The sequence below is a fragment of the Aspergillus homomorphus genome, assembly GCF_003184865.1.
Source record: "Aspergillus homomorphus CBS 101889 unplaced genomic scaffold BO97scaffold_16, whole genome shotgun sequence".
In the NCBI taxonomy this organism is placed as follows: domain Eukaryota; kingdom Fungi; phylum Ascomycota; class Eurotiomycetes; order Eurotiales; family Aspergillaceae; genus Aspergillus; species Aspergillus homomorphus.
Window position 1 is genome coordinate 362,048 of NW_020291902.1, and position 23,477 is coordinate 385,524.

Consider the following 23,477-nt stretch of genomic DNA (forward strand, 5'->3'; position numbering starts at 1 on the left):
CCCAACTTCGCCGCTGATCGCCGCCGCGGTTCAATCCGCTCCTTTTTATTACATCCCAGGTGAATGATCTGTTGGTTGGGTTTTTACTGTCGTGGGATTTGATTTCCTGATCATTTTGTTTCTACTGAGTATCACGTACCTCACTTAATTCTTCCGCGCCCGCGCTTAAGACTACCTAAGAGCCAGTGCAAAGTCCGCTAGATCCGAAAGCCCCGAGCTCAGCTCTCGTAAAGACGACTCCGACCCACTCTAGATCCTACAGCCTTGTTTCGTGTGTCGAGACGAGCGAGACAAACATCTTTTTTTTCTCTCTCTCTCTCTCTATCTCACAGATCATACCCTCCCCCTGAACGGAACCAGATCTGAGTCCCCGATTTAAAAATGCCTTTCTGGGGAAGCAAGTCCACACCGACCAAGGCGGAGAGCGAGGCCAGCTCGACGACTCCTGACGCAACCGATCCCAAGAATGACCCGGTCGCTTCGGCATCGCAGGCGGCGGGCACCGCCTGGCTCGCGGGCCACCTCCACCACCTGACGGACGACCAGGAGCAGAAGCTGGAGGAGTTCAAGAAGCTGTGCGAGCAGAATGGTTACTATACGCCCGAGCGGGAGGGCGAGAAAGCCAGCCACGCCGATGCGACAATGCTGTATGTCACTTCTCTCCCCTTCCTTCTCGTCGCAAGGCTGGCTGAGATACTGACTCGGCTTCTGTAGGCGCTTCCTCCGCGCACGCAAGTTCGATGTCGATGGCGCTTGGGGCCAGTTTAAGGATACGGAGGATTGGCGCCGTGAGAATGCCATTGAGTCGTTGTATGAGACTATTGAGGTGGATGCTTATGATGCTGCGAGGCGGATGGTTCGTTATGTCCCTACTTATGGGTTTGAGATATGTTGTTGGTGTTCAGTACGGTTGCTGACGATGGGTCTTGTGTTGGGCGTTATAGTATCCTCAATGGACCGGCCGCCGCGACCGTCGCGGTATCCCTGTCTATGTGTTCGAGATCCAACATTTGAACAACAAGAACATGGCCGCGTACAAGTCGACCCTCTCCACCGAGACTCAACAATCGTCGAAGGTCCCCGAGCGGCTGCTGCGTCTCTTTGCGCTCTACGAGAACCTCCTGCGCTTCGTCATGCCCCTGTGCTCGCAGCTGTCTCGCCCCAACCCGGAGACTCCCATCACCTCGTCCAACAACATCGTCGATGTCAGCGGAGTCGGACTGAAGCAGTTCTGGGATCTCAAGGGCCACATGCAGGACGCCAGCGTGTTGGCGACCGCGCATTATCCTGAGACTCTGGACCGGATTTTCGTGAGTTTTCGCTTTGGATGTGGCAAGGGAAATGCTAATGTGGTGTCTCTGTAGATCATCGGCGCCCCCTCTTTCTTCCCGACGGTCTGGGGCTGGATCAAGCGCTGGTTCGACCCGGTCACCACGTCCAAGATCTTCATCCTCTCCGCTGCAGAGGTGAAACCCACCCTGACGTCCTTCATGGACCCCTCCAGCATTCCCAAGCAATACGGCGGCGACCTCGACTGGAAATGGGGCGACATGCCCTACCTCGATGAGGAGGCCCGGCAGGTCGTCGGCGCCCTTGAGACTCCGCCCGCCGAGGGCGAGACCAAGCCCAGCTTCATCAAGGGCCCTGTCCTGTTCAACGGCGACAACATCGAGATCCTCGGCAAGGTCAACGGCGAGAGTCGCAAATCCACTCTTCCTGCGGGTGTTGTCGCCCAACCAGGGCAGTCCGCTGCTGCCCCGGCCGAGAAAGCTCCAGTGCAAGGGCCTTCTGATGTGGTCGCTTCGGACAACGAGAAGGTGGCTGCGCTGCAGGGTGAGGCGGCTGCTCCTCCCAAGTCAGAGACTGAGACTGCCACCGCTTGAATTTTCCGCAAATAAACCATTTCTCGCATACATCTTTCTTCCTTAGCCTTTCTTTTCACCTGTCACTTCATCTCGCATCAAGACTTTCATCAAGACACTAATCGACTTATACATACGAGGCGTCATTCGGAATCGAATTGGATACTTTTATAGATGAATTTTTACATTGTTATTTCCCGTGGTGCGAGGCCCAGCTGGGGCCAAGAGCAGGAGATTTTGCGGCTTGAATGCTTGATCTCGATTGAGGTCCTCTTCTTTGGACTGACTCTGTCTTCGTTGATCTTGACCGACTGATTCGGCCCCACCTGTTGTCTTCTTTCATATCAATCATCTTAATCTAGCGTGCTTGGTGTGCCTGATATATGTGTATATGTCTGACCTTCACTCTCTAAATCATGTTTTCTTTGGTTGCTTGGAGGATTGAGGTATAGACATTTGTCGTCAGATGAGTTTATTTGGGGTGCAGCATTTCGGATTTTGTTATCAGGGTTCATTTCCCGAGTTTTGTCCGGTACCTACTTCAAAAAATTTAGATTCAATTAGGGGTGAGATTGAGGTTACCAGGAAGCTGAAAGGAAGGGGGGTCCGGGGGTTCTCCCCCGGAATACTTTATACATCTAGTTTGATAGTATAAGGATAGGTGAGCCAGCAAGTTGAAAGAAAGGGGGGTCAGGAACACTTGTTTTGTATGTAGATAGATGAAGCTATACTGACGTCCGCAAGAGGCAGGGCTAGACTAGCCGCAACGATGATTGGGCCATCACCGCCCGCAGCTCTTCCGCCCCGGATAACATCACTCACTCACCTCTGAATTACTGCATAACCCAACCTGCCGCCTGTGACCCTCCGATGACCGCCCGAGAGTCACAGTCATAACCATGCGGCTACAGGCGACGCTCTTTCTGCTCGCCTCGTGCGTTCCCTCCACCTGGGCCATCTACACCGACGAGGTCGACCACATCGATTACCACCACGCCCTCCTCGGCCAGCCCACCTCCCAGTCGACCTTCTTCCTTAAGCCGTCCGCTTCATCCAATGCCTCCCTCCTCTACACCCTCTCAGAAGACTCCCTCCTCGGCGCCGTAAACCCCAAAGACGGTTCTTTAGTATGGAGGCAGAACCTCACGCGATTCGCACCCCCCGCCGCCCAGGACGGCGTCTCCGGTCTCCTGCGTGCCTCCGAAGGCACAAACGCTCTGGTCAGCGCGCTGGGCGGATACGTCTCCTCGTGGACCGCCCTCGACGGCAAGCTGATCTGGGAGAAGCGATTCGCGGACGATGTGATTGCAGATCTCGAGCTTCTCGAGCTGGAAGATGCCAGTACCGCGCCGTCAGCTAAAGACACTGTGGCGCTGTTTGGTGGAAAGGCCGGCGTCGTGCGGAGACTCGATGGTAATTCGGGCCATGTAAAGTGGGAATACAAGGATGAAAGGTTTGATTTGAGACCCCCGTTTCTCTTCCGTAATGTGTGTAGTAGGTTTTGTTGCTGACGCCGGGGCTTTACGTATAGTGGAGACGTCCCGTTGCAGCTATCATCCTCGTCCACGGAAGTTTTCTACATCGCCCTGCAAGCTTCGGCGCGCAAAGGCTACCGCATCCGCGTGGTCTCTCTGGATCCCTTGACCGGCCTGCCGACTCAGCAGCAGATCCTGACCTCGGAAAGCGACGTGTCGGGCCCTGGATCGGTGGTCTTTGTCGGCGCGAATACGGCCGCGCCTGTTATCGTGTGGTCGGATGCGGCGCACAAGGCGCTGAAGGTCAATATCATTGGGACGAAGCTGGTGCAGTCGTTTGATATTGAGAATACGAGTGGTGAGAGTATCCGCTCGATCACCGTCCATACCCCTAAGAAGCTGGAATCGCTGCCCCATTACCTTGTGCACTACGAGACGGCCTCCACCACCTGGGCGGAGGTCTACCATGTTGACCTGAGGTCGTCCGTGGTCTCCAAGGCGTATGAGCTGCCCCGGTTGCAGGGCTGGTCGGTCTTCTCTACCAGCAACAAGGACGCCAATGTCTACTTTACCCGCATCACGCAGTCGGAGACTACCGTTGTGTCGTCCGTCTCGCATGGGATCCGGGGCAGATGGCCCCACCAGTCTCCTCCGCTGGAGAAGGCGGTACACGCTGTCTCGGAGGTGGTGGCCAAGGGTGAGACGGTTGCTGTCCGGTCGGCGGCCGCTCTCGTCACCGGTGACTGGCAGTTGATCCGCGGCGGTCAGATCGAGTGGACGAGATACGAGGCGTTGACGGGCGCGCTGGCCGCTTCGTGGGTTGAGACGGATGGCTCCGAGGATCTGGTCCATCAGCTTGAAGTTGAGGGTCATGAGAGCGTCTACAAGGCTTACGTTCACCGCGTCAAGCGTCATGTCAGAGACCTCCAGCATCTTCCTGAGTGGCTCAAGGGATTGCCCAACCGCATCCTGACCAGTATCTTGACCGACGAGGTCTCCAATCTCGACAGCTTCGGAATCTCCAAGCCTGTCATTGTCGCCGCGAAGAACGGTCGGGTTTATGCCTTGGATGCCGGAAACCACGGTGCCGTGTCCTGGGCTGTTAAGGCCGCTGAGAAGGACTCCTGGGACGTGAAGGCGATCGTGGCTCAGCCGGGCTCGGCTACTATCTACGCTGACGATGGCAGCTCTGTCACTTTGGACGTCACGTCTGGCAAAATCCTCGCTCGCACCCCGGGCACCGCCATCAAGATTCGGTCCGTTGCCGTCGTGAACGACGGTGCTGCTCCGGTCACCATTGGTATCAAGGAGGATGGTACGCCATTGGAATCCCTGGATCTTCCTGGGTTCTTTGTCACTCTTAGTGATGATGGCCGGGTCTTGGGATGGGCTGCCAAGGACAACAAGACCCCGGTTTGGCAGTTTCTCCCTGCCCAGGGAGAGAAGATCGTCCATGCTACCGCGCGTCCCGCTCACGACCCCGTTGCATCCATTGGTAAGGTTCTGGGCAACCGCTCCGTCCTCTACAAATATTTGAATCCCAACCTCGCCCTCATCACCGCCGTCGGCAAGAACACGGCCACGTTCTACCTCCTCGATGCTGTCTCCGGCCGTATCCTGCACACTTCTGTCCAGGAGGGTGTTGACCCCACGCAACCGATTGCCTCCACTATCTCGGAGAACTGGTTCGCGTACTCGTTCTACGCGGACGTCACTTCTTCCTCCTCGGCCAAGGGCTACCAGCTTGTGATCTCGGAACTTTATGAATCGCCCAGCCCCAACGACCGGGGTCCCCTCGACGCTGCCAGCAACTACTCCAGCTTCACCTCGCTTCCCTCTCCCCACATCATCTCCCAAGCCTTCGTCATCCCCGAGCCGATCTCCCACATGACCGTCACGCAGACCCGCCAGGGAATCACCACGCGCAACCTTCTCTGCACGCTGCCCCTTTCGAACGCCATCATCGGCATCCCGCGCCCCGTCCTCGACCCCCGCCGTCCCGTCGACCGCGACCCCACCTCCACCGAAGCCGAGGAAGGCCTGTTCAAGTACAACCCCTACCTCGAATTCGAAGGCCGGTGGTATCTCACCCACTCGCGCAGCGTGGCGGGCATCAAGAAGGTACTGTCGAGTCCGACACTGCTGGAGAGCACGAGTCTGATCTTCGCGTTCGGCGGCGACGTCTTCGCCACGCGGGCGACGCCGAGCCAGGCTTTTGATGTGCTGGGCAAGGGTTTCTCGAAATTGCAGTTGGTTCTGACGATTCTGGCTTTGAGTGCCGGTGTGATGGTTTTGGCGCCGATGGTAAGTCCCCCTTTTTCTTCATCCGCTTGTGAAAACTCTCGTCGAGGTGAATGCGAATACTAATGTTCTGTGTTTGTTTTGTGCTACAGGTCCGCAGGAAACAGAACAATATGATCTGGAAGACGTCGTTGTAGTCTGGGTCTGTTTGACTAGTTGCTAGGTTGGATAGTATCCAGTTGGTCAGACCTGGTCGTGGTAGTAAAGTATGATGATGAGATAGATACATATGATCGATAATTGTTGCTTATGATTTTTGTTGTAGTATGCTTCTTTGGTCTATGATTAATAACTGGATGTAATTACATGTTGATTGTAGGCTGGCGGTTTTCTGATAGATGCCCTATCGTCAACCACGAATGTCAACCCTGTCTTCTATTTAGATAGTGCTACGGTTAGTCGATTGATGAATCGGGTTGATATTTCAGCCTTTTCAAGCTGGGGGGTATTTTAGCTTGGATATGGACAAGAACACTGGCTCCTATGTCTGAGAAGCAAGAAGTGGTGATACAGTCGCTGACGCAGATGCTGTGCTATAAAACATTGTCATTCTACTATACTTTTTGCATGATAACTCTTAGTTCTGTAATCTCTAACATCATATCTAGAGCTATGTTCTCAATACATCGTCTCCAGAAAAAAAAGGCGCTGTTGCTGAAATTGTTCTAGTCATGATATATATCGTCCATAGAATGGATATAAGTATAATCTTGTGATCAGCAAACTTGAGCTCTTTTTTATCAGTTTCCCTGGACAACGCCTTCAACAACTTTCAGTCATGATAGCTGTTGCACATAGTGATCTACTTGGTGTATAACTATCTAAGCCACTACATATAGCCCAGTTAGACGGTTACACTAACATTCTACGATTACATGGCTTTAGTAGAAAATTGTACCCCAAGCAAGAAATGAACAAAGGCAATAACCAAAACACCCTGGATACAGTATCTAGGGCAATATATATCTATTTTTTCCATAGTCCGCGCGTTTAAGACTAACCGTCAACGCAACCCTGCAGTAATAGTTTAGACAGGCATCTAGTAACCCTCGTCCTCACCCTCACCATCCCCCGAAACCTCAGGCTTCTCCGCCTTGATAGCCAAACCCGCAACGGCCACGCCCGCCATCCCCACCGCCGCAACAGCAAACGGCAACCCCATCCACACCCACCCAAGCACCAAACCCTCGACCAGCAGCGCATTCGCAACTGGCCCAGCCACACTTGAGACCACGATGCTCAGCATCAGCGCGGCGCTGTACACGGTACTCACCTGGCTCGGGTGCACGGCGCCACCCAGCAAGCTCATCAACAGCCCCGTCGTGCAGCTCCCACACGCCACCAGCAGCAGCCCAGCTGCCTCGACGACTAGCCCCGGCGCCATCGCAATCACCATCAGTCCGGCGGCTGTCAGCACCACCGACACGATGGCGTAGCGGCGGTCGCGCGCCCACGGCGTCCATCCGCGCGGGTCCGCGACCCACCGCGTGATGAACGGCAAAAGCACAAGCACGACCAGCCCCTGGGCGCCCTGAAACACTGACAGGAGCACGTTACCCCTCCCGTAGGGCAGCGCGAACTTCGCCCGCGAGTACTGCAGGCCGACCATCGTGAAGAGGTCGCGTGCGGCGGTTTGCGGGGCGAATACGCCCAGCAGTAACAGCGCTTGGCGGTTCGAGGTCAGGGTCAGGGCGGGGGCAAGTACCCGGGAGATGCGATCCCAGATGGAAGTGGGCTTGGTGATGGGTTCCGAGGATGGATCGATCCGGGCGGCGGGCGATGCAGCGGGACCCCCGGCGTCGGTCCGGAAGGCCAGGGTTTCAGGGATGAAGGGTGTCAGCAGGAAGGTACCGGCGAGAAGGGCGGCAGCGGCCAGCAGCAGCACCGTCCAGACGTGGCCTTTCTCCATGAGGGCGGCGCTGATAGCAGGCCCGCAGAAGCCGGCGAGCACGTCGGCGGCATGGAGGAACAGGAAGATCTGGGCGCGCTCCGCGGGGCCCGTCACGTCGGTGACCATGATATGCACGAGGCTGGAGGTGACGGCGTCGCCGCCGCCGACGAAGAGAAAGGCGCCGGACAGCCACACCCAGCGCACGCTCGCAAACCGCCAGAAACACACGGCCAGCACCCAGCCCAGCGCCGCGCACACCCCGGCGCCGCTCAGCACCAGCACCCGCTTGCGCCCGATCCGCTCCGCCAGCAGCCCGTACGGCACCGTGCATACCAGCGCCGCGAACAACGGCACCAGCTGCTGGTAGCCACGTACCTGCGCCAGCTCCATCTGCACGGCGTGCACCTTGCATCGATCGCTCGTCTCCCCGGTGGTGGCCACGGAGATGTGTCGCGCGTAGTAGTCGTCGCAGATCGCGTCCTCCATCACCTGCGTCAGCGCCGCGGGCTGGAGGTTATCTCCTAGCATCATTATGAATGCGAAGACGCAGAGGAGCACCTGCACGCGCCGCTGCAGCCTGGCTGGAATCCGCCCGTTTGGAGCATGATGCGAAAGGAGCGGGGTGGATTCGGAGGTGTGGTCCATACCGACTCCCTCCGTCGAGGTCATGATCTGCTGGCGCCGGTCGACAAGAGCCACGAGGGTTGGTGATGGTACTGATGAACAAATGTTTCGCTGACTTCAGGCCAGTAGTGGTTACAGCCTGCAAGTCTGGATGGTCCTTTTTTGGAGGTGCGCCCCGATCAGGTTAATATGTAAGAAGCCTAGCGTCATGTGATTCTACTACCCCTTAGTCTATCCTATTTGGTCCGTCGTACTATACTAGCACTACCGTGTGCTTATTTGAAATACTTTTATCTTAACACTTACCACCATCTTATCATCATCAGTGAGAAACTACTCTTCAAGCTCTTTGAATACAGGAAGATCAGATATGTTCTATTCAATGAGTACAACAAGAAACTACTCAGTTTACGCTGGATCTGAAGGAGACCCTATGAAATAATGAAACCCCTGTTATATAGGCGACTGCAACAGCTTCCTGACTAAAATCTTATTGACGTAAGATATGAAACAAGACTGGGTATATAGTAGTGGGTCAGAACTACTGCTCCTCCACTGCCTCTGCGATTGTCACCAAGGAAGGGTCACGTGGCCTATCTATGTAGGCCTACTCCATATGCACTCGATGCACTTGCTCAATTGAAAGACCGTGACTCTAGTCGGGTGCCAGTCATAGTGCCTATAAAGAGGCACGATGGCGTAACATTGCCATCGGTAATTTAGATAGCGTACCGTGAGGCGATCAGCAAGGCGGGTTCTCCCGCCCACCCAGTTGCCGTGCTGAGAATAGCCTCCCCCGTCGCGCCGTTAGGGCACAGTATAGTGAAGAGGGTGTCGGGGATGTCAGCACTGCTCTGCCACGCACAGTCAAGGCCAGATCCAGTGCAACAAAGAACGGAGAGTCGGGTCATTCGAGCAGGATAAACTAGTTAATTACCTCGAGTCGATGGTTAGACCTGCATTAGTTAGTATCACGGTAGAATTAGTCCAGTCAGCGAGGTATAGATTGCTCATTCTACAGTACATGCCCGTAGACTAGTTTCAGGGTCTAAGTAGAATACAAGCTGTCGAGGCAGATCACATCCTTTCACCTAATGAAAGTGCTTATAATTCACCTTCAAGCCCAACACAGACAGGGTCTGAACCCACTCATTCATTCCGCCCGCCAGTAGACTCACTGCGTGCATTGCAGGCCACGTCGTCGGGGCTGTAAGTAGCCCTCATGCTGTGTCTGAAGGGCCCTTCCTCTTTCGTTTGGTTTCTGTGGAAAATGCACCTCGATTCCCACTTGGGAGCTGCATAGTAGTTCTAACATGTCTCTAAAATTCTCCGGGTGATAGACTGGAATGCAGGTATGGACCCCAGCTAGGCAGTTGGCACACTGACCGGTAAGTATTGCAGAAAATCTACCGGCTATACTACGACTAACAACTATCCAAGATACTTCCGCTGCGGTAAATCAGCCCCTCACAATAGCCGTCAGCGCCCGCAGCCGCCGCGGCTGAACAACCAGCAGGAACGGCGCGGGCAACGCCACCAGCAACACAAACCCCAGCAGCGAGTTCCCCCAGCCGTACCCCAGCCGATCATACATGTACGGCGCCGCCACCGGCATGAAGGCGCCGCCTACATAGCGCAGAGGAAGCACAGCGGCCACCGCCGACGCCGAGCGGTCGCCGAAGATATCGACAAGATAGTTCATGATTGGGGTGGTGCTGCTGGAGAGGGAGAACCCACACAGCAAGGTGGCGAGAGCCGGCACGATCCAATGTAACCGCTCCTCCAGCGACCAGCCGTACAAGAAAAGGCCAACAGGAAAGGCCACCATCGCTGGAAGGATGGGGATCAGCCGGTTTTCAGGACGCGGGGCAACGCCATGGTCTGGCTGTTTGAAGGACAGTCCGCGGAACAGGAAGTAGTCGAGCGTGAAGCGGCACATGAGTGCACCACTTAGAGTCCCAATCGCTGGGATGTCAGGGTTAGATGGGCCCAAGTAAGTTGAAGTGAGACACATGAGGGAGAGGGGAACTTACTCATGGCAATGTAGATCAGGCCCGACTGGCTCTCTGAGAAGCCGTAGGCCTCTTGGAAGACGGTGGCCAACGTCGCTGCCAGAAGGGAAATGTAGGCAAAGAGGAGCGCCAGGTACAACCCCATCAGCACCGCGATGCGAGATTGGCTCAGGATGACAAAGGGGCGGATCGCGAGCAGAGCCACGGCCTTGACGGTGGCCATGCTCCACCCTTGGAAGTATTTCTGCGATGGTCTGACTGCTTCCTGGCCCGAGCTTGTCTGCTTGAGGGCCTTTCGGCGGATGACCGGCACATAGGATTCCTTCAGACGAGGGCCATGAGAACCGCGAGACTGGCGCTGACGATCGCCATCAGCCAGAACGTCCAGCGCCAATTCAGGTACTGCGTAATGTAACCGCCCACAATCGGGCCCACGGCCGTGCCGAGGATGGGGATTAGACTCGTCAGCGACATCGCAGATCCCCGCTCTTCGATGGTGAACAAATCACCGGTAATTGCTGGGTTCAGGCAGATCGACGAAACCGATGCCCCCGCGAGGAACCTGAACACAATCACCATGCCGAAGCTGTTACTGAAGCCCGCAATCATGGTGAAGACCAGGAACGAAAGGTTAAAGAAATGACAGACGGGCATGCGGCCCAGACGCTCAGACAGCGGGCCAATATAGAGAGGCGCGATGATTTCCCCGAGGTTGGGCACGGTAATGAAGAACACTGACAGAAAGGCGTCGTAGTCGTTGAACTCTTGGGCAATTGCCGAGCTGGCTGGCGAGCAGATGACCAGTGACATGTTCCTGGGAGCTTGACATCAATACCTATCGCCTTGCTCCTCTTCCAGGCATGCACAGGAGACAGAGGAACGTTCACCATCAAGGACATCAAGGACAACACAATCAGAATGAACCATTTCCGCGTCTTGGACCAGTTCTGCGGCAGCCTGGGATCGGTAACCTCCAGATCTTGAATCACCGAGCTTGCTTCCTTTGCAACACCGGCGGTGGGGGTGGCCTCGACAGCCATCAGCGTTGGCGGCATTATGTTAGTGGTGCAACTAGACTGCTGCTGCTGGCTGGATGTCATGACTGTCATGATCAGATTGGATTTTACCTACCTGCCTGCCTGCTCAGAAGGGATAGAGGGAGAGAAGTCTCCCTCGAAGCGTCGAGATATGGCCTTCCATGGTAATCCAACAACGCCACGCCATACGTGATCCCACGGCCATTGTCGTCTTTGGCTCACTAAACTAGGACTGTCTCAGTCAGACTTTAGTCTCTCCCACCCATTGCAGAGTTACATTCGGAGTGGGCCAAGCTCATGTGCCCAGACACTTGGCATATGCCTTTCTCAGATCTAGTGATTCGGCTTGTCTGGCCAGTTCCGCGGCTCAACCCGCTACACTTTTACTTGAATACTCAATATGAATACTGTCATTAAGTCTCATGGATCTTTCATCGGAGCCGTCAGGACCCATACAATTGACTTTTGGGCACTGTGGGCAGCGGAAACATGTCTCCAAAGCGGCCCGGCCCCTCAGGATCCGGATGGGTCACGGTCTTCTTTTTTTTTTCCCCCCCTACTACGGTTAGGTAATACATTCATTTTGATTTGATGTATGGGACATCTGAGAGAGCTTGGTCAGATACGGGCCAGCGAAATGACTGAGTTCCTCATATTGGCCGATCAAGTCACGCGGTGATTCTGGGAAGTCCACCAAATGCCAAGAATATATCCTTTCGATATGCATGGCACATACACCCACAGGAAATCCAAAAGCGTGCTATTTCACAACGTCTTTAATTGCTAACGTCTTATGTGGACCTCCCAGCATGGACTAGACTGATTCCGATCTGCAGCGTCGCTCGTGCTAGTCCGCTGGTGGTACACCACCGTGCTATCGTCCTCTCCCGGCTTCTGCGACAGCTCCGATTGCAGAGATCTGTCGAGCAACGGGACTGACTCGTTTCGCATTCCTTCATCTGGCCTGGTCGCTCGTGCTCGCGTATTTCACGGGCAAGCGACAGGTCTGCTTTGGCTATATCTCGTCCGGTCGTGACTATCCGATTGACGGTATCGGGGAAATTGTTGGACCGCTCATCAATATGCTTGTTGCGCGAGTTGATCTGAGCCAGCCACTGTCTACCACAATGGAAACCATCAGCAGCTACCACATCGAGCATCTCGAGAACCAGCACGTCTCCCTCGCTGACCTCCAACACGAGACTTCCACCAAGCAGTTGTTCAACACAAACATCACGGTGTGAGAAGCCCGTCGCGAGTCTACCGTAGTTGATGGTGGCATGCAGCTTGTCGAATTAGTAGAGGAAGATCGCCATGAGGTATGTTTTTGCTCCCCAGATATCCCTAGAATGATTATTGGTGTCTGACTGAGATAGTACGATATGGTCTTGGCTGCCACTATCGACAATGCCGACACTGAAGTGAGCATGCAGTATCGCACGGATTTCATGAGCCTGGTTAATGCACAAGAAATCCAAGATGCTCTGCAAAGTGCCATTGGATTCCTCGGCTCGACGCAGGACAGTGGCGCCGCAGCCCTCTCTGGCTCGTTATATGATGCATACTTCAATCGTGCATTCGAAATGGAAGAAAGCACCATTCTCGAGCGATGGAATGCGCACTTCAACGGTATCGAAGCCGGTGTTCACTTCCCTCCTGCCCTCAATGCTCCGCAAAAAGCCAAGGTCACTTCCTCGGCGTTGTACGAGATTGAGGGCTGGAATGGTGCCAGGACTGCGACATGGCATCGCAAGTATTCGCATCGTGGGCCATCCTACAAGCGTGCCACCAAAGCTCAACTTATGCCTTGCTCGGTGTCTCTTCTTTGCCTGCTGCCTATGGAGGTCTACACACCAGAGGCCCCATGCCCATGCGAATCAACGTTGCCCTGGATCAAACACTTTCTTCGTACCTTGACTCTGTGCAGTCGGCTATTAGGACGTGGTCAGAGATACCGCAGATTTCTATCCACAGGTTACGGAGCCTAAGCACAGCTTCGGCGCTTGCATGCGATTTTCAGACTGTATTGAGCATTCCAGATGTCAACATCACTGAGACCCGAGCCCTTTCTCTTCATATCACTGCCCATGGATCGAAATGTCAGCTCGCAGCACACTTTGATGATCAGGTTATCAGCACCGAGGAAGTGACACGACTCTTCTCGCGGTTTGAGACGGTGCTCCGCCAGGTTGTCTCGCCGGTCAACTATACCGCAGCACTGACAGCTATCGATGTCGTTAGTGAGGAAGAAAGCAGGACAATCTCTGCTTGGAATCAAACGGTTTATGAAAGTGTCCAAGCTCTGGTTCACGAGATGATTGCTCAAAGAGCTCTGGAACAACCAGACGCCCCTGCTATATCCGCTGGGACGGAGATCTTACCTACCGCCAGCTGGATGAGCTATCAAATCGTCTGGCCTACCGGTTGCTCGAGCTTGGCATCGGACCGGATGTCATTGTGCCGCCCTACTTCGAAAAGTCCATGTGGATGCCCGTCTCCGTCGTAGCGGTGATGAAGGCTGGCGGCGCCGGTGTGATGATCGACAGCACGCAGCCGATCGAGCGAGTGCGCAGCATGATCAGCCAAGTGAACGCGGAGGTCATTCTCGTCTCAAAAGATAACGCACCCCACGCCGCCCAATTTGAAGGCGTCAAACACCTTGTCGTGGATCAGGCATCGGTGGACGCCTTACCGGACGTGGAGGCAGCCATTTCTCTACAAAACGCCGTGCAGCCTTCGAACCTAGTCTACGTGTTCTTCTCTTCCGGCAGCACCGGAAAACCTAAGGGTGCTATGGTCACGCATTCGTGCTTCGCATCTGCTGTCCGGCACCAGCAATTAGCTCATGGCTTCCGACCCGGCCAGCGAGTCTTCGACTTCGCCTCCTACGCGTTCGACGTCAGCTGGTCCAACCTGCTACACTCGCTTACCTCGGGCAGCTGCCTGTGTATTCCCTCGGAGTATCAGAGACGCAATACGCTCCAGGAGACTCTTCGGGAGAGTAAGGCCACGTTGCTCGATGCGACTCCGTCCGTCCCCCGCCATCTCGACCCTGAGACGCTCCCTGGCCTGGAGCAGGTCATTATGAGCGGAGAGCCCTGGTCCGAAGAGGCCTTCGGAAACTGAATTGACACGAAGAAGGTGCTGAACAGCTACGGCCCACAGGAGTGTACCATCAAGACCAGCCTTGTTCGCGTGGTCCAGGGCATGGTACCGAACTCCATTGGCGTGGGATTAGGGCTGCACACCTGGGTGGTGCGGACGGATGGCAGCGATCTCCTTGGCCCATCGGCTCCGTGGGCGAGCTTTGGCTTGAAGGGCCGCAGGTGGCTCGTGGGTACATTGCCGACGAGGCACGCAGTGCCGCTGCGTTCGTGACCAGGCCCAAGTGGACGCAGCCCGCCAGCCAGCCGTGCAGATTCTATTGAACCGGCGATCTCGTTCGCTACGAGCCCGGTAGCGGAGGCTTGATTTTTGTCGGCCGCAGGGACTCCCAGGTCAAGATTCGTGGGCAGCGCACGGAGCTTGGGGAGGTCGAGTACCACATTCAGAAGGCACTCCTTGAGGGTGATCTTCGTGCTCAGGTCGTGGCGGAGGTGTTCAAGCCCCGGAAAAGCGACATTGCTATTCTGATTGCATTCTTGAAGGCCGACGGAGACGAATCGTGGAACAAGATTGCTGGCATCAATGAGCGGCTCGCAAACATGATCCCCAAGTATATGATCCCCATGGCCTACATCCCGGTTGGCGAATTTCCAATGACTGCTACTGGGAAGATACACCGCAAGTCTCTTCGTGAGAACTACGTGGAGAAGACGTTGGGGAAGCTGATTGCTCTTGATGTGCTGCATATGTCTTGCCATCGCGCTCCGACCAGTGCTTCTGAAAGGCTCCTGCAGGAGCTGTGGGCCGACATTCTGGGTATTGCTCCAGAAGCTATCTCCGCTGAGAATAGCTTTCTCCGGGTTGGGGGTGATTCACTAGGAGCAATGCGACTTGTTGGCGCGTTGCGCACACGAGGCTTCGGTCTGACCTTCGCTGATATTTTCCAGCAGCCTAAGCTCAGTGCGCTTGCGAGACTCATGGAACTGCAGCAGCCTTCCCTGGAGACTACCGCCTCCTTGCTGGAGCCGTTCGCGCTGGTCGAGGGGAAGCTTCCCCGAGATGCAGCTATAGAACAGGCTGCACGCCTCTGTAGCTTGGAGCCCGCGACTATCGAGGACATCTTCCCTTGTACGCCGTTGCAGGCTGGGCTTCTAGCCGAGACTGTTCGACGCCCCGGGAGCAATGTTCTTACCGAGACACGGGTGCTCAAGAAGGATATTGATCCGTCCCGTCTTCGGTCCGCATGGCAGCGGGTAATCCAGGCTCACCCTATTCTACGGAGCAGAATCGTCGATATGGGTAAGCAAGGCCTTGTCCAGGTTGTTGTCCGCTCTGGGTATGGGTCTCAGGGACTCGCGGATGCTACATCGGAGGCAGCATTTGGCCTTGGAACGCCGCTCCTCTTGTATGAGATCTCCGAGACTTGCTTCTCATGGAAGATCCACCACGCTCTCTATAACGGATGGTCTATGTCACTTATATTCGACGCCCTGCCCGAGAGCTACGAGGCCGGAGCCGTCACTGATGTCACCCCCTTCCAGGCTTTCATCAAATACATTGACGATCGCGGCCGGGTGGAGGCGGAAAACTTCTGGAGGGCGCAATTTGCTGCCTTCAGTGCACAGAACTTCCCCGTCCTTCCATCAAAGACCTACAAGCCCAGATGCGATGAGCACGTGGAGCTTGAATTCAAGGACATTTCCCCCGACGGAGATTACACGACCTCAACCCGGATTCGGGCCGCATGGGCTATACTCCTGTCGACGATCACAAACTCTTCAGATGCGTCATTTGGCGCAACCGTGTCTGGGAGACAGGCAGATGTGCATGGCATAGAGAATATGACCGGACCTACCATGGCCACGGTACCATTGAGAGTGGCGGTTGACCGCACCAGGACAGTCGATGACTTGCTCCAGCAAGTGCAGTTGCAAGCAGCCGAGATGATGCCGTTCGAACAAGTGGGGATCCAACAGTTTCGGCGTCTCAGCGAGAACTGCGATCTCGGCTGCCAATTCGCGTCTCATATGGTCATTCAGCATGGAGGCCAGCAGGCTGTGGAGGATCAACTGTCCGAAACCGCCGCTGTGACCACGGAGAATGACCTAGATCCTTTCAAACTCTACGCTATCTGTCTCGAATCCGTGCTTGGACCGAACAACAGCATTCGTCTGCAGGCCAGTTTTGACTCTGCTGTCATGCCCCCAACTCACTTCTCCAGGCTCATGACTCGATTCGAGAACGTCATGCGACAGCTTTCCTCCCCTGAGGTCTTGAGGAGGCCGCTTGCGCTCCTCGATACAAGCAGCTCGACGGATCGGGAGCAGATTTGGAGTTGGAATGATGTTGTTCTAGAGGAGTCGCGCGAATCAATTCATGAGCTCTTCGGGGGAGTAGCTGCCAAACAGCCCGAGGCGCCGGCAGTGTGCTCTTGGGACGGTGACTTTACGTATGCCCAGGTGGATGCCTTGTTCACCGGAATCGCCCATGAACTACTTCGCGCCGGGCTTTCTCAGCGGCCAGCGCATCGTGCCGTTGTTCTTCGAGAAATCGAGATGGACATCCGTCTGTCAAATCGCGGTCATGAAAGCAAATGGCACCTCCCTTGCGCTTGACGTGACCTTTCCCGATGGTCGTTTGACGACGGTGCTGGACTTGGCTCAGCCCCAGATTGTGCTCGTCTCTGCTGCCCAGGAACCCCGAGCCCGACAATTGGCTCCTTCGGCCGCGCAAATCATTGTTGTGAGCGACGCTGACGTGTCTCGTTTGCAGCTCCCTCAGAACGAGAGTCTCCCGGTGGTCAGCCCGGACGCTTCGCTCTATGTAGTCTTCACGTCTGGTTCGACAGGCGACCCCAAAGGCGCTGTCATCAGTCACTCCAACTTCGCCAGCGCGCTCCAGCACGGACAGACTGCGCTCCAGTTTGGCCCTCACACGCGCGCATATGACTTTGTGTCCTACGCGTTCGATGTCTCGTGGCTCAATGTGCTGTACACTCTTTGCGCTGGCGGCTGCCTGTGCGTGCCCTCTCAGGACGAGATCAGGAATGAACCCAAGGAGGCGATTGCTCGTCGGCGTGCAAACACCGCTTTCATCACCCCGACGGTTGGCAAGCTTCTCCATGGCGCCGAACTCAAGGTCATCAATCACGGTGGCGAGAACTTGCCCCGCGACGAGATCGACTATTGGAAGGATCGCGCCCAGATCATCCACTCGTATGGTCCGTCGGAATGCACCCCAATCTCGAGCTCGCACTTGCTCGATCCGAACCGCAGCCGGGTGATTATCGGCAAGGGTCTCGGTGTACGCACGTGTGTCGTGGAGCCTGAGCATGGGAGGTCCCTCGTGGCCATTGGCGATGTTGGTGAACTCTAGCTGGAAGGGCCCCTTGTTGGCCAGGGATACATGAATAATCCGGAGAAGACAGAGGCAGCATTCATCCGCAATCCGGAATGGCTGATGCAGGGTGCCCCCGGCTTTCCCGGCCGCCCTGGGCGTCTGTATCGCACGGGTGATCTGGTCCGGTATGAAGAAGATGGCAATCTGGAGTTTATTGGACGGAAAGATGCACAGATCAAGATCCGCGGACAGCGGGTGGAGCTGGAGGAAATTGAACATCACGTCCTCGCTGCGATTGGGGAGGATGTCGCGACTCAGGCCATCGTGGATATTGTCACCCCCGCCGGCGCATCTGAAGCTGTGTTGGTCGCCTTTATTGAACTCGCGAATAGGGATATAGTCTCTGGTACACCAGAAGCACAAGCCTGCGCACGCGAGCTTGCAGCCTCCTGTAAGCACCAGTTGTCCGCTGCAATGCCAAGCTACATGATCCCGAACGCCTATCTCATCGTGGATAGCATTCCTGCTACGACCTCGGGCAAGGTTGACCGTGGCAAGCTCCGCCAGGCGGCCAGGTCCATCTCGAAAGAAGAGCTTCTTCAGTCTCACCAGGTGAACAGGCGCGCTCCTGTCACTCCGGAAGAATTGAAGCTCCACAGTCTAATCGCGCAAGTGCTCTCCTGGGACGAGAAAAGCTTCGGCATGGACGATAACTTCATCCAACTCGGCGGAGACTCAATTAGCGCCATGCGACTGGCTGCGCTGGCCCGCGAACAAGGCCTTGCCTTGACGGTCAAGGATATCCTCATGCACGACCGGATTGCTGACCTGCTCGCATCGGACCACGGGCTCGCGTCTGAGCCTGAGCCTGCTGCCCAATATGCACGCTTCTCTCTACTTCCCGTCGCGGATCCTAGCGCGTTCGTTGAGAAAGAGGTGCTGCCACGGATCGCACAGCGTGGTCAAGGTCGTCTCGTTGATGTGCTGCCGGCCACAGACATGCAAGCGGCCTATCTCCAGGACAACATCTGCGCGCCGCGACGGTCCTGGTTTTATAGTTACATTGACTTTTCTGCAGTGGATGTGCAACGCCTCGCCTGGAGCTGCGAGCAACTAGTAACGCACTGCCTTTGTTGAGGTGGGCGGTTCGTACTTGCAGGACATCTTCGAGTCTTGGACGCCCACCGTCGGCATAGTAAACGGCGAATGCATCGAGCAGGCGTTCCACCAGCTCGTGGACGACGACGTCACGACACCTGGCGTCCCTGGATGCACCTCTGGTGCAGTTCAAGATCATCCGCGGCCGCGATGCACAAGCAAGACTCGTGTTCGGCATGTCGCATGCCATCTACGACGCGATCAGCTTCGGCAAGACCCTCGACATCCTGTCCGGCATCTACAACGACGCTCCCAGCCAGAACCCCGCAAGCTTCAGCCAGTACCTCGGCCACATCCAGCACTCCAAGGCCGACAGCTACCGCTACTGGCAGCCAACTCTGCAGGGCTCCTCCATCACTCGGTTACCGAGTACGTCGGCCAGCGCGCATCAAGATGGGCCACCTACCGTGCACGTCCGCACGATCCCAATGCCCACCGCCCCCTTCGGCATCACCCACGCCACCCTCTTCACCCTAGCCTGCGCCTCCGCCCTGAGCCAGATGACCGACTCGCAAGACATAGTCCTAGGCCGCGTGGTCTCCGGCCGCGCCGGCGTCCCCGACTCCCTCCGCGACGCCGTCCGCATCCAATTCATCCCCGACCAACTCCAGACAGACTACCTAGCAACCCTGCAGCGCCAGCAAGCCGAAAGCCTCGCGCACGAGACAGTAGGTCTCCCCGACATCGTAGCGCATTGCACGGACTGGGACCCCGATACAAAGGACTTCGGTTGCTGGATCCAGTACCAGAATGTAGACGAGCAGCCCGCCCTCAACATCCCTGGCGCCCTCAGCGCCCTCGGCAGCAAGGAGATGTGGCACATCCCCGTCGCGGCGGACTTCCTTGTGGTCTTCGCCATCCCCGCTGCCGACGGCGCCTTGACTGTTCGTGTCATCGCGGGCCCCGGTTTCGAACCTCGTGTTAATATCGCGTTGCTGGAGATGGCTGCGCTGAGTTGGGGGGTTCGTGTTGATATAGTTGGATGAGTGATGTTACCATAATGTAAATAGATTGAAGTTCTGCACTGCATATATGATTCGAGTTCTACTACCGCCCTCAATCACAATACTAGAGTAAGCGTTCCGGGGGAGAACCCCCGGACCCCCCTTCTCTTTCAGCTTCCTGGTCACCTCAATCTTAATACTAGAATAAAGTATTCCGGGGGAGAACCCCCGGAACCCCCCTTCCTTTCAGCCTCCTGGCCGAAGTCAACCCATACCCAGATATGAACTCCAACGGGATCAATAAACCCTGCGATCCGGCTCCACATCATAAAACATAACAGCCGACAAGTCATGGCCCTCAGTCCCCTCAAACACAAACCCCACCATCCGCTGCCGCGCCGTAACCACATTCATCAGCCCCCCATGCGCATCGCCGGAGTACTTCCCCCCGCTGTAATACTCCGGAAGCATGCGGGCGGCCGTGTCCTCAGGCCGGAGGTTGACCTGCACGTCGCCCCAGGGGTGGTAGTTGTGGACGCCCAGCACAAGCGTGAACAGGTCGCCGGACGAGGACTGGAACCGCAGCATGCCCGACGTCCCGCTGCCGCCCATCGTCAGCACGTACTCGCCGTTCTGTTGTTCGGCCGTCCAGGTGCCGCCGTTGGCGTAGTGCCAGCAGGCCTCTTCGACGACTGTCAGCGTGTCTGTTGTGCTGTTGCGGATGCTGAGGCGGATTGTGTAGGACATTTTGGGTATCTCTCGCTGCGCGTGTTAGGGTACGCTTTGAAGAACGGGTTGGGGGGGGTGGGGGGTACTGTACGTACGTAATGTATGTCACGGTTGTGAGGAGGGAGATTGTTATGATTGTTGAGTGAGTGCCTGCTTCTCTATGCTAAATGCTGGTCATTGGGGTGTGGTGTGGTGTGGTGTTCGCTTTCTTTATATATATTAGGTGCCGGACCGGGATAGTGAGGGCCACTCGGCTATTGTTGACGTTTTTTGCGGCTGTTTGCTACTCAGCCCGCCACTCGCGTCTGTGCTTCGGCTGCGCTGGACTTGTCTCTTCTGTGGGTGAGACGGAGACGGTTTCCGATTGGGATTGTTTGTTGTGGTGTTTTTTTGGACTGGGTTTGTGGTTTGTGGCGGGGGCTTCGGAGCTGAGGTGTTCGTGGCGGGCTGAACGGTTCGTTTGCATTGTTGGTGGGGTGCAGGGGCTGACTACTGCGGTTTACCTGGCTGGCTGGCTAGCCAGGAGCTGGGGAGGGGTACATTTTAGTATGATATTGGATATTCTGGTTCTAGGTTGAGGTGCACCAGGAAGCTGAAAGGAAGGGGGTCCGGGGGTTCTCCCCCGGAACGTTGTTACTCTAGTATATCCTATAATATGGTAGTATGGTTGAGTCAGGCCAGGAAGCTGAAAGAAAAGGGGGGTCCGGGGGTTCTCCCCCGGAACGTTGTTATCTAGTATATCCTATAATATGGTAGTATGGTTGAGTTAGGCTGGGAAGGTGGCCTCATTCGCAGCCCGCACCACGGCCTTCTCGCCCTCGGTCATATCTGCCGTGACCTCCCAGGGAGTCTCGCCCAGACCCATCGCCCTTTGGCCCTCGCGACTGATGTCGCTCCAATCCAAGGCTCCCTCGAACCCGGCCTCGCCTGCACCCCCGGCGCCCGGGAAGTCCGGCGGCGGGGAGTAGGCCAGCGCGGCCTGGCGCTGCTTGAGCAGGTACTCGACGTTCATGTGGCACATGGGGGTGGCGGGGATGTACATGACGCTGGAATCGCCGGCGCCGCGGTGTTCCCTGTCGACGGAGTGCAGGGAGTCGCAGTGCCAGGCGACGTAATCGCCCGGTTCTACCTCGGGCACGGAGACCATGGTGTGCTCGAGGGCTAGGTGCGGGTGGGTGGACGGGTTGTACTCCTGGCAGGCGCCGGGGACGGAGCCGGGGAAGGCCGCGGTGGTGTCCAGCACAGCGGGGTGGTCGCGGCCGACCTCAAAGAAGGGTCGGAGGATGGTGTACGCGGTGCTGTGGCGGAGCATGGGGCAGACGTGTAGCGAGCCCTCGCCGGGCGCTGTGCGCGACATGGACAGCCAGCCCTGGAAGAAGCGCAGCATCGAGCAAGCGCCCGCGCCGTTGTACAGGTCCATGTTCGCGGCCACGCGGTGCTTCGCGTCCCATGGGTCGTACGCCTCCCATTGCCCGGCCAGGATGGCAGCGTACACGCGCGCATACTCCGGGTCTTCCCAGCGTTCGAGCGAGCCGCCGTCGATGTGCGGCCCCAGCGTGAACTTCGCGTCGCCGGGCTGGCGGAAGCGGAGCCGGTCGGCGTAGGTGAGTGGGTTGCGGGTTGAGATGCGCGTGTCCGGGTCGGACGAGTGCCAGAGCTGTTGGAGGAAGCGCTGCGTCGTGAGCATGTGTGCGTCGCTGCGCGCCGCGGCCTGCGACGGCGTCCAGTACAGCTCGTAGACCGCGGGCGAGTCGGCTGGGAACGCCTTCACGCGCGCCTGGTTCGTTGCGATGTAGTCTTGGATTTGCGCCTTCCAGGTTAGGGCTTGTGCGCGGGGCACGACGTTGCGGATGACCACGGACCCGCGGTGACGGACCTCGGCCAGCGTGGCCTCGGGGACGGTGTTGTTGACGATGTCGGAGTATTGGACGGAGGGAATGATCTGCGATCGGAGGTTAGTGTTGTGTTCGAAATTGGGGGGTTAGATGTATAGGACGTACGTCGCTTCCTTTCGCCTTGATCTTGTGTACTTCTTCTTCGAGGCTGGGGAGCAGTCGTTCCCAGCTCTGCTTCAACGCGTCACCGTTCTTCTGGGTGTATTGGAGTTTCAGATCCCGGAACCGGGGTGGTAAGGGCTCTGGTTTGTAGTCGGGGCGCAGACTGGGGAAGACACTGGAGATGTCGCCCGCCGCCTTGGTTGTTGGCGATGCCGTCGACGTCGATGCCGCGCGGGCGGCGGTTTTAGTGACCAGTCTTGACAATGTCATTTTTCATAGGGTTCAGGATATCTGAGAGGCTTTGCACACTTGGGGATAGTCCCCAATGGTTATCCTGGGGTGTCTTATACATCACGAGCAGCCAGTGGCCTCGTGGAGCCCTGGTCGGCAAGTCTCAAAGAAGTAGGCGGGCCGATTACTATTTGTAGTAAGCTGCCGACTTCCCCGCAGACAAGACTCGGTGCGCAGGCGGCTGCATTTCCTGTTCGAGCGCAAGAAAATGGGGGAACTGTGCGTCACCGTCCATTGATCCAGACACCGTGGTAACAGGAAACTGCCGAATGGATCCATAGCGCTCGGCTGTTGCTTTGGATTGGTCATGGTGTGAACCAGTGATGGCATCAGCTCATTGTAGAGGAAGCGAATCGATTGCTGCATCATAGCTAGCTTTGTCTATCTGCAGGACTGGATCGACTGGCACTGCACCTCGACACTACGCCAAAGATAACAGTCGAGCTGTCTAGACTGTGCCCAAGTCAGCTGCTGTATCCCCCACTGCACCGAACATGATGCGGAGCCAGAGTGAATTGGGTCCCCATGCATTGTGCAACACATCTCAGCGTAACCTCGTCCTCCGTAGAGCTAAAAAGTCTGTGTCACTGGTAGCTGTTCAACCTAGCTGCTGGAGATGAATGGCGGATAGGGAGGAATGAGGAGAAGTGTAACCCGGACGGCCATCGTGTTGTATACCCTGTCGGGCTGTTCTGTTCTAGCTAGTGAGTGT

At 56.4% G+C, this 23,477-nt stretch overlaps 7 protein-coding genes across 7 annotated transcripts; 3 read left to right on the top strand and 4 right to left on the bottom strand.

Annotated features, from left to right (window-relative positions):
- The first annotated feature begins 21 nt into the window (after positions 1–21).
- On the top strand, positions 22–2,363 carry BO97DRAFT_368189 (SEC14 family lipid-binding protein). Its single transcript, XM_025692691.1, has 4 exons — positions 22–647; positions 715–856; positions 945–1,310; positions 1,365–2,363. Exons 1-4 carry the CDS (start codon positions 382–384, stop codon positions 1,881–1,883), a joined length of 1,293 nt encoding a protein of 430 aa, XP_025551881.1. The 5' UTR covers positions 22–381; the 3' UTR covers positions 1,884–2,363.
- Positions 2,364–2,700: 337 nt separating this feature from the next.
- On the top strand, positions 2,701–6,099 carry BO97DRAFT_470195 (uncharacterized protein). The gene is made up of 3 exons (XM_025699925.1): positions 2,701–3,315; positions 3,394–5,641; positions 5,731–6,099. Exons 1-3 carry the CDS (start codon positions 2,762–2,764, stop codon positions 5,773–5,775), a joined length of 2,847 nt encoding a protein of 948 aa, XP_025551882.1. The 5' UTR covers positions 2,701–2,761; the 3' UTR covers positions 5,776–6,099.
- Positions 6,100–6,618: 519 nt separating this feature from the next.
- BO97DRAFT_405312 (MFS transporter) lies at positions 6,619–8,296 on the bottom strand. The gene has a single exon (XM_025695160.1). It carries the CDS (start codon positions 8,196–8,198, stop codon positions 6,678–6,680), a length of 1,521 nt encoding a protein of 506 aa, XP_025551883.1. The 5' UTR covers positions 8,199–8,296; the 3' UTR covers positions 6,619–6,677.
- A 1,316-nt stretch (positions 8,297–9,612) lies between these two features.
- On the bottom strand, positions 9,613–10,975 carry BO97DRAFT_477728 (MFS general substrate transporter; the record flags this gene model as incomplete). The annotated part of the gene is made up of 3 exons (XM_025700577.1): positions 9,613–10,118; positions 10,187–10,523; positions 10,589–10,975. The coding sequence occupies 3 exons, from the start codon at positions 10,973–10,975 to the stop codon at positions 9,613–9,615; spliced, it is 1,230 nt and encodes a 409-aa protein (XP_025551884.1).
- Positions 10,976–12,329: 1,354 nt separating this feature from the next.
- Positions 12,330–19,790, top strand: BO97DRAFT_414083 (acetyl-CoA synthetase-like protein; the record flags this gene model as incomplete). Its single annotated transcript, XM_025696330.1, has 7 exons — positions 12,330–12,440; positions 12,579–12,904; positions 13,548–14,303; positions 14,663–16,756; positions 16,824–17,610; positions 17,683–18,762; positions 18,933–19,790. 7 exons carry the CDS (start codon positions 12,330–12,332, stop codon positions 19,788–19,790), a joined length of 6,012 nt encoding a protein of 2,003 aa, XP_025551885.1.
- Positions 19,791–19,844: 54 nt separating this feature from the next.
- BO97DRAFT_53687 (uncharacterized protein) lies at positions 19,845–20,649 on the bottom strand. Its single transcript, XM_025700888.1, has 2 exons — positions 20,573–20,649; positions 19,845–20,504 (listed from the first exon to the last, which is right to left on the bottom strand). Exon 2 carries the CDS (start codon positions 20,493–20,495, stop codon positions 20,046–20,048), a length of 450 nt encoding a protein of 149 aa, XP_025551886.1. The 5' UTR covers positions 20,496–20,504; positions 20,573–20,649; the 3' UTR covers positions 19,845–20,045.
- A 594-nt stretch (positions 20,650–21,243) lies between these two features.
- BO97DRAFT_470198 (DUF1479 domain-containing protein) lies at positions 21,244–22,744 on the bottom strand (the record flags this gene model as incomplete). The annotated part of the gene is made up of 3 exons (XM_025699926.1): positions 21,244–22,419; positions 22,478–22,669; positions 22,727–22,744. 3 exons carry the CDS (start codon positions 22,742–22,744, stop codon positions 21,244–21,246), a joined length of 1,386 nt encoding a protein of 461 aa, XP_025551887.1.
- Positions 22,745–23,477: the final 733 nt, after the last annotated feature.

Excerpts from the sequence above, each read along its gene's own strand:
- BO97DRAFT_368189 (XM_025692691.1), top strand. The coding sequence starts at position 382 with ATGCCTTTCTGGGGAAGCAAGTCCACACCGACCAAGGCGGAGAGCGAG. Across the intron at positions 857-944 it reads ATGATGCTGCGAGGCGGATG|TATCCTCAATGGACCGGCCG; the intron begins GTTCGTTATGTC and ends TGGGCGTTATAG. Across the intron at positions 1,311-1,364 it reads AGACTCTGGACCGGATTTTC|ATCATCGGCGCCCCCTCTTT; the intron begins GTGAGTTTTCGC and ends GTGTCTCTGTAG.
- BO97DRAFT_470195 (XM_025699925.1), top strand. The coding sequence starts at position 2,762 with ATGCGGCTACAGGCGACGCTCTTTCTGCTCGCCTCGTGCGTTCCCTCC. Across the intron at positions 3,316-3,393 it reads TGGGAATACAAGGATGAAAG|TGGAGACGTCCCGTTGCAGC; the intron begins GTTTGATTTGAG and ends CTTTACGTATAG. Across the intron at positions 5,642-5,730 it reads TGATGGTTTTGGCGCCGATG|GTCCGCAGGAAACAGAACAA; the intron begins GTAAGTCCCCCT and ends TTTGTGCTACAG.
- BO97DRAFT_405312 (XM_025695160.1), bottom strand. The coding sequence starts at position 8,198 with ATGACCTCGACGGAGGGAGTCGGTATGGACCACACCTCCGAATCCACC.
- BO97DRAFT_53687 (XM_025700888.1), bottom strand. The coding sequence starts at position 20,495 with ATGTCCTACACAATCCGCCTCAGCATCCGCAACAGCACAACAGACACG.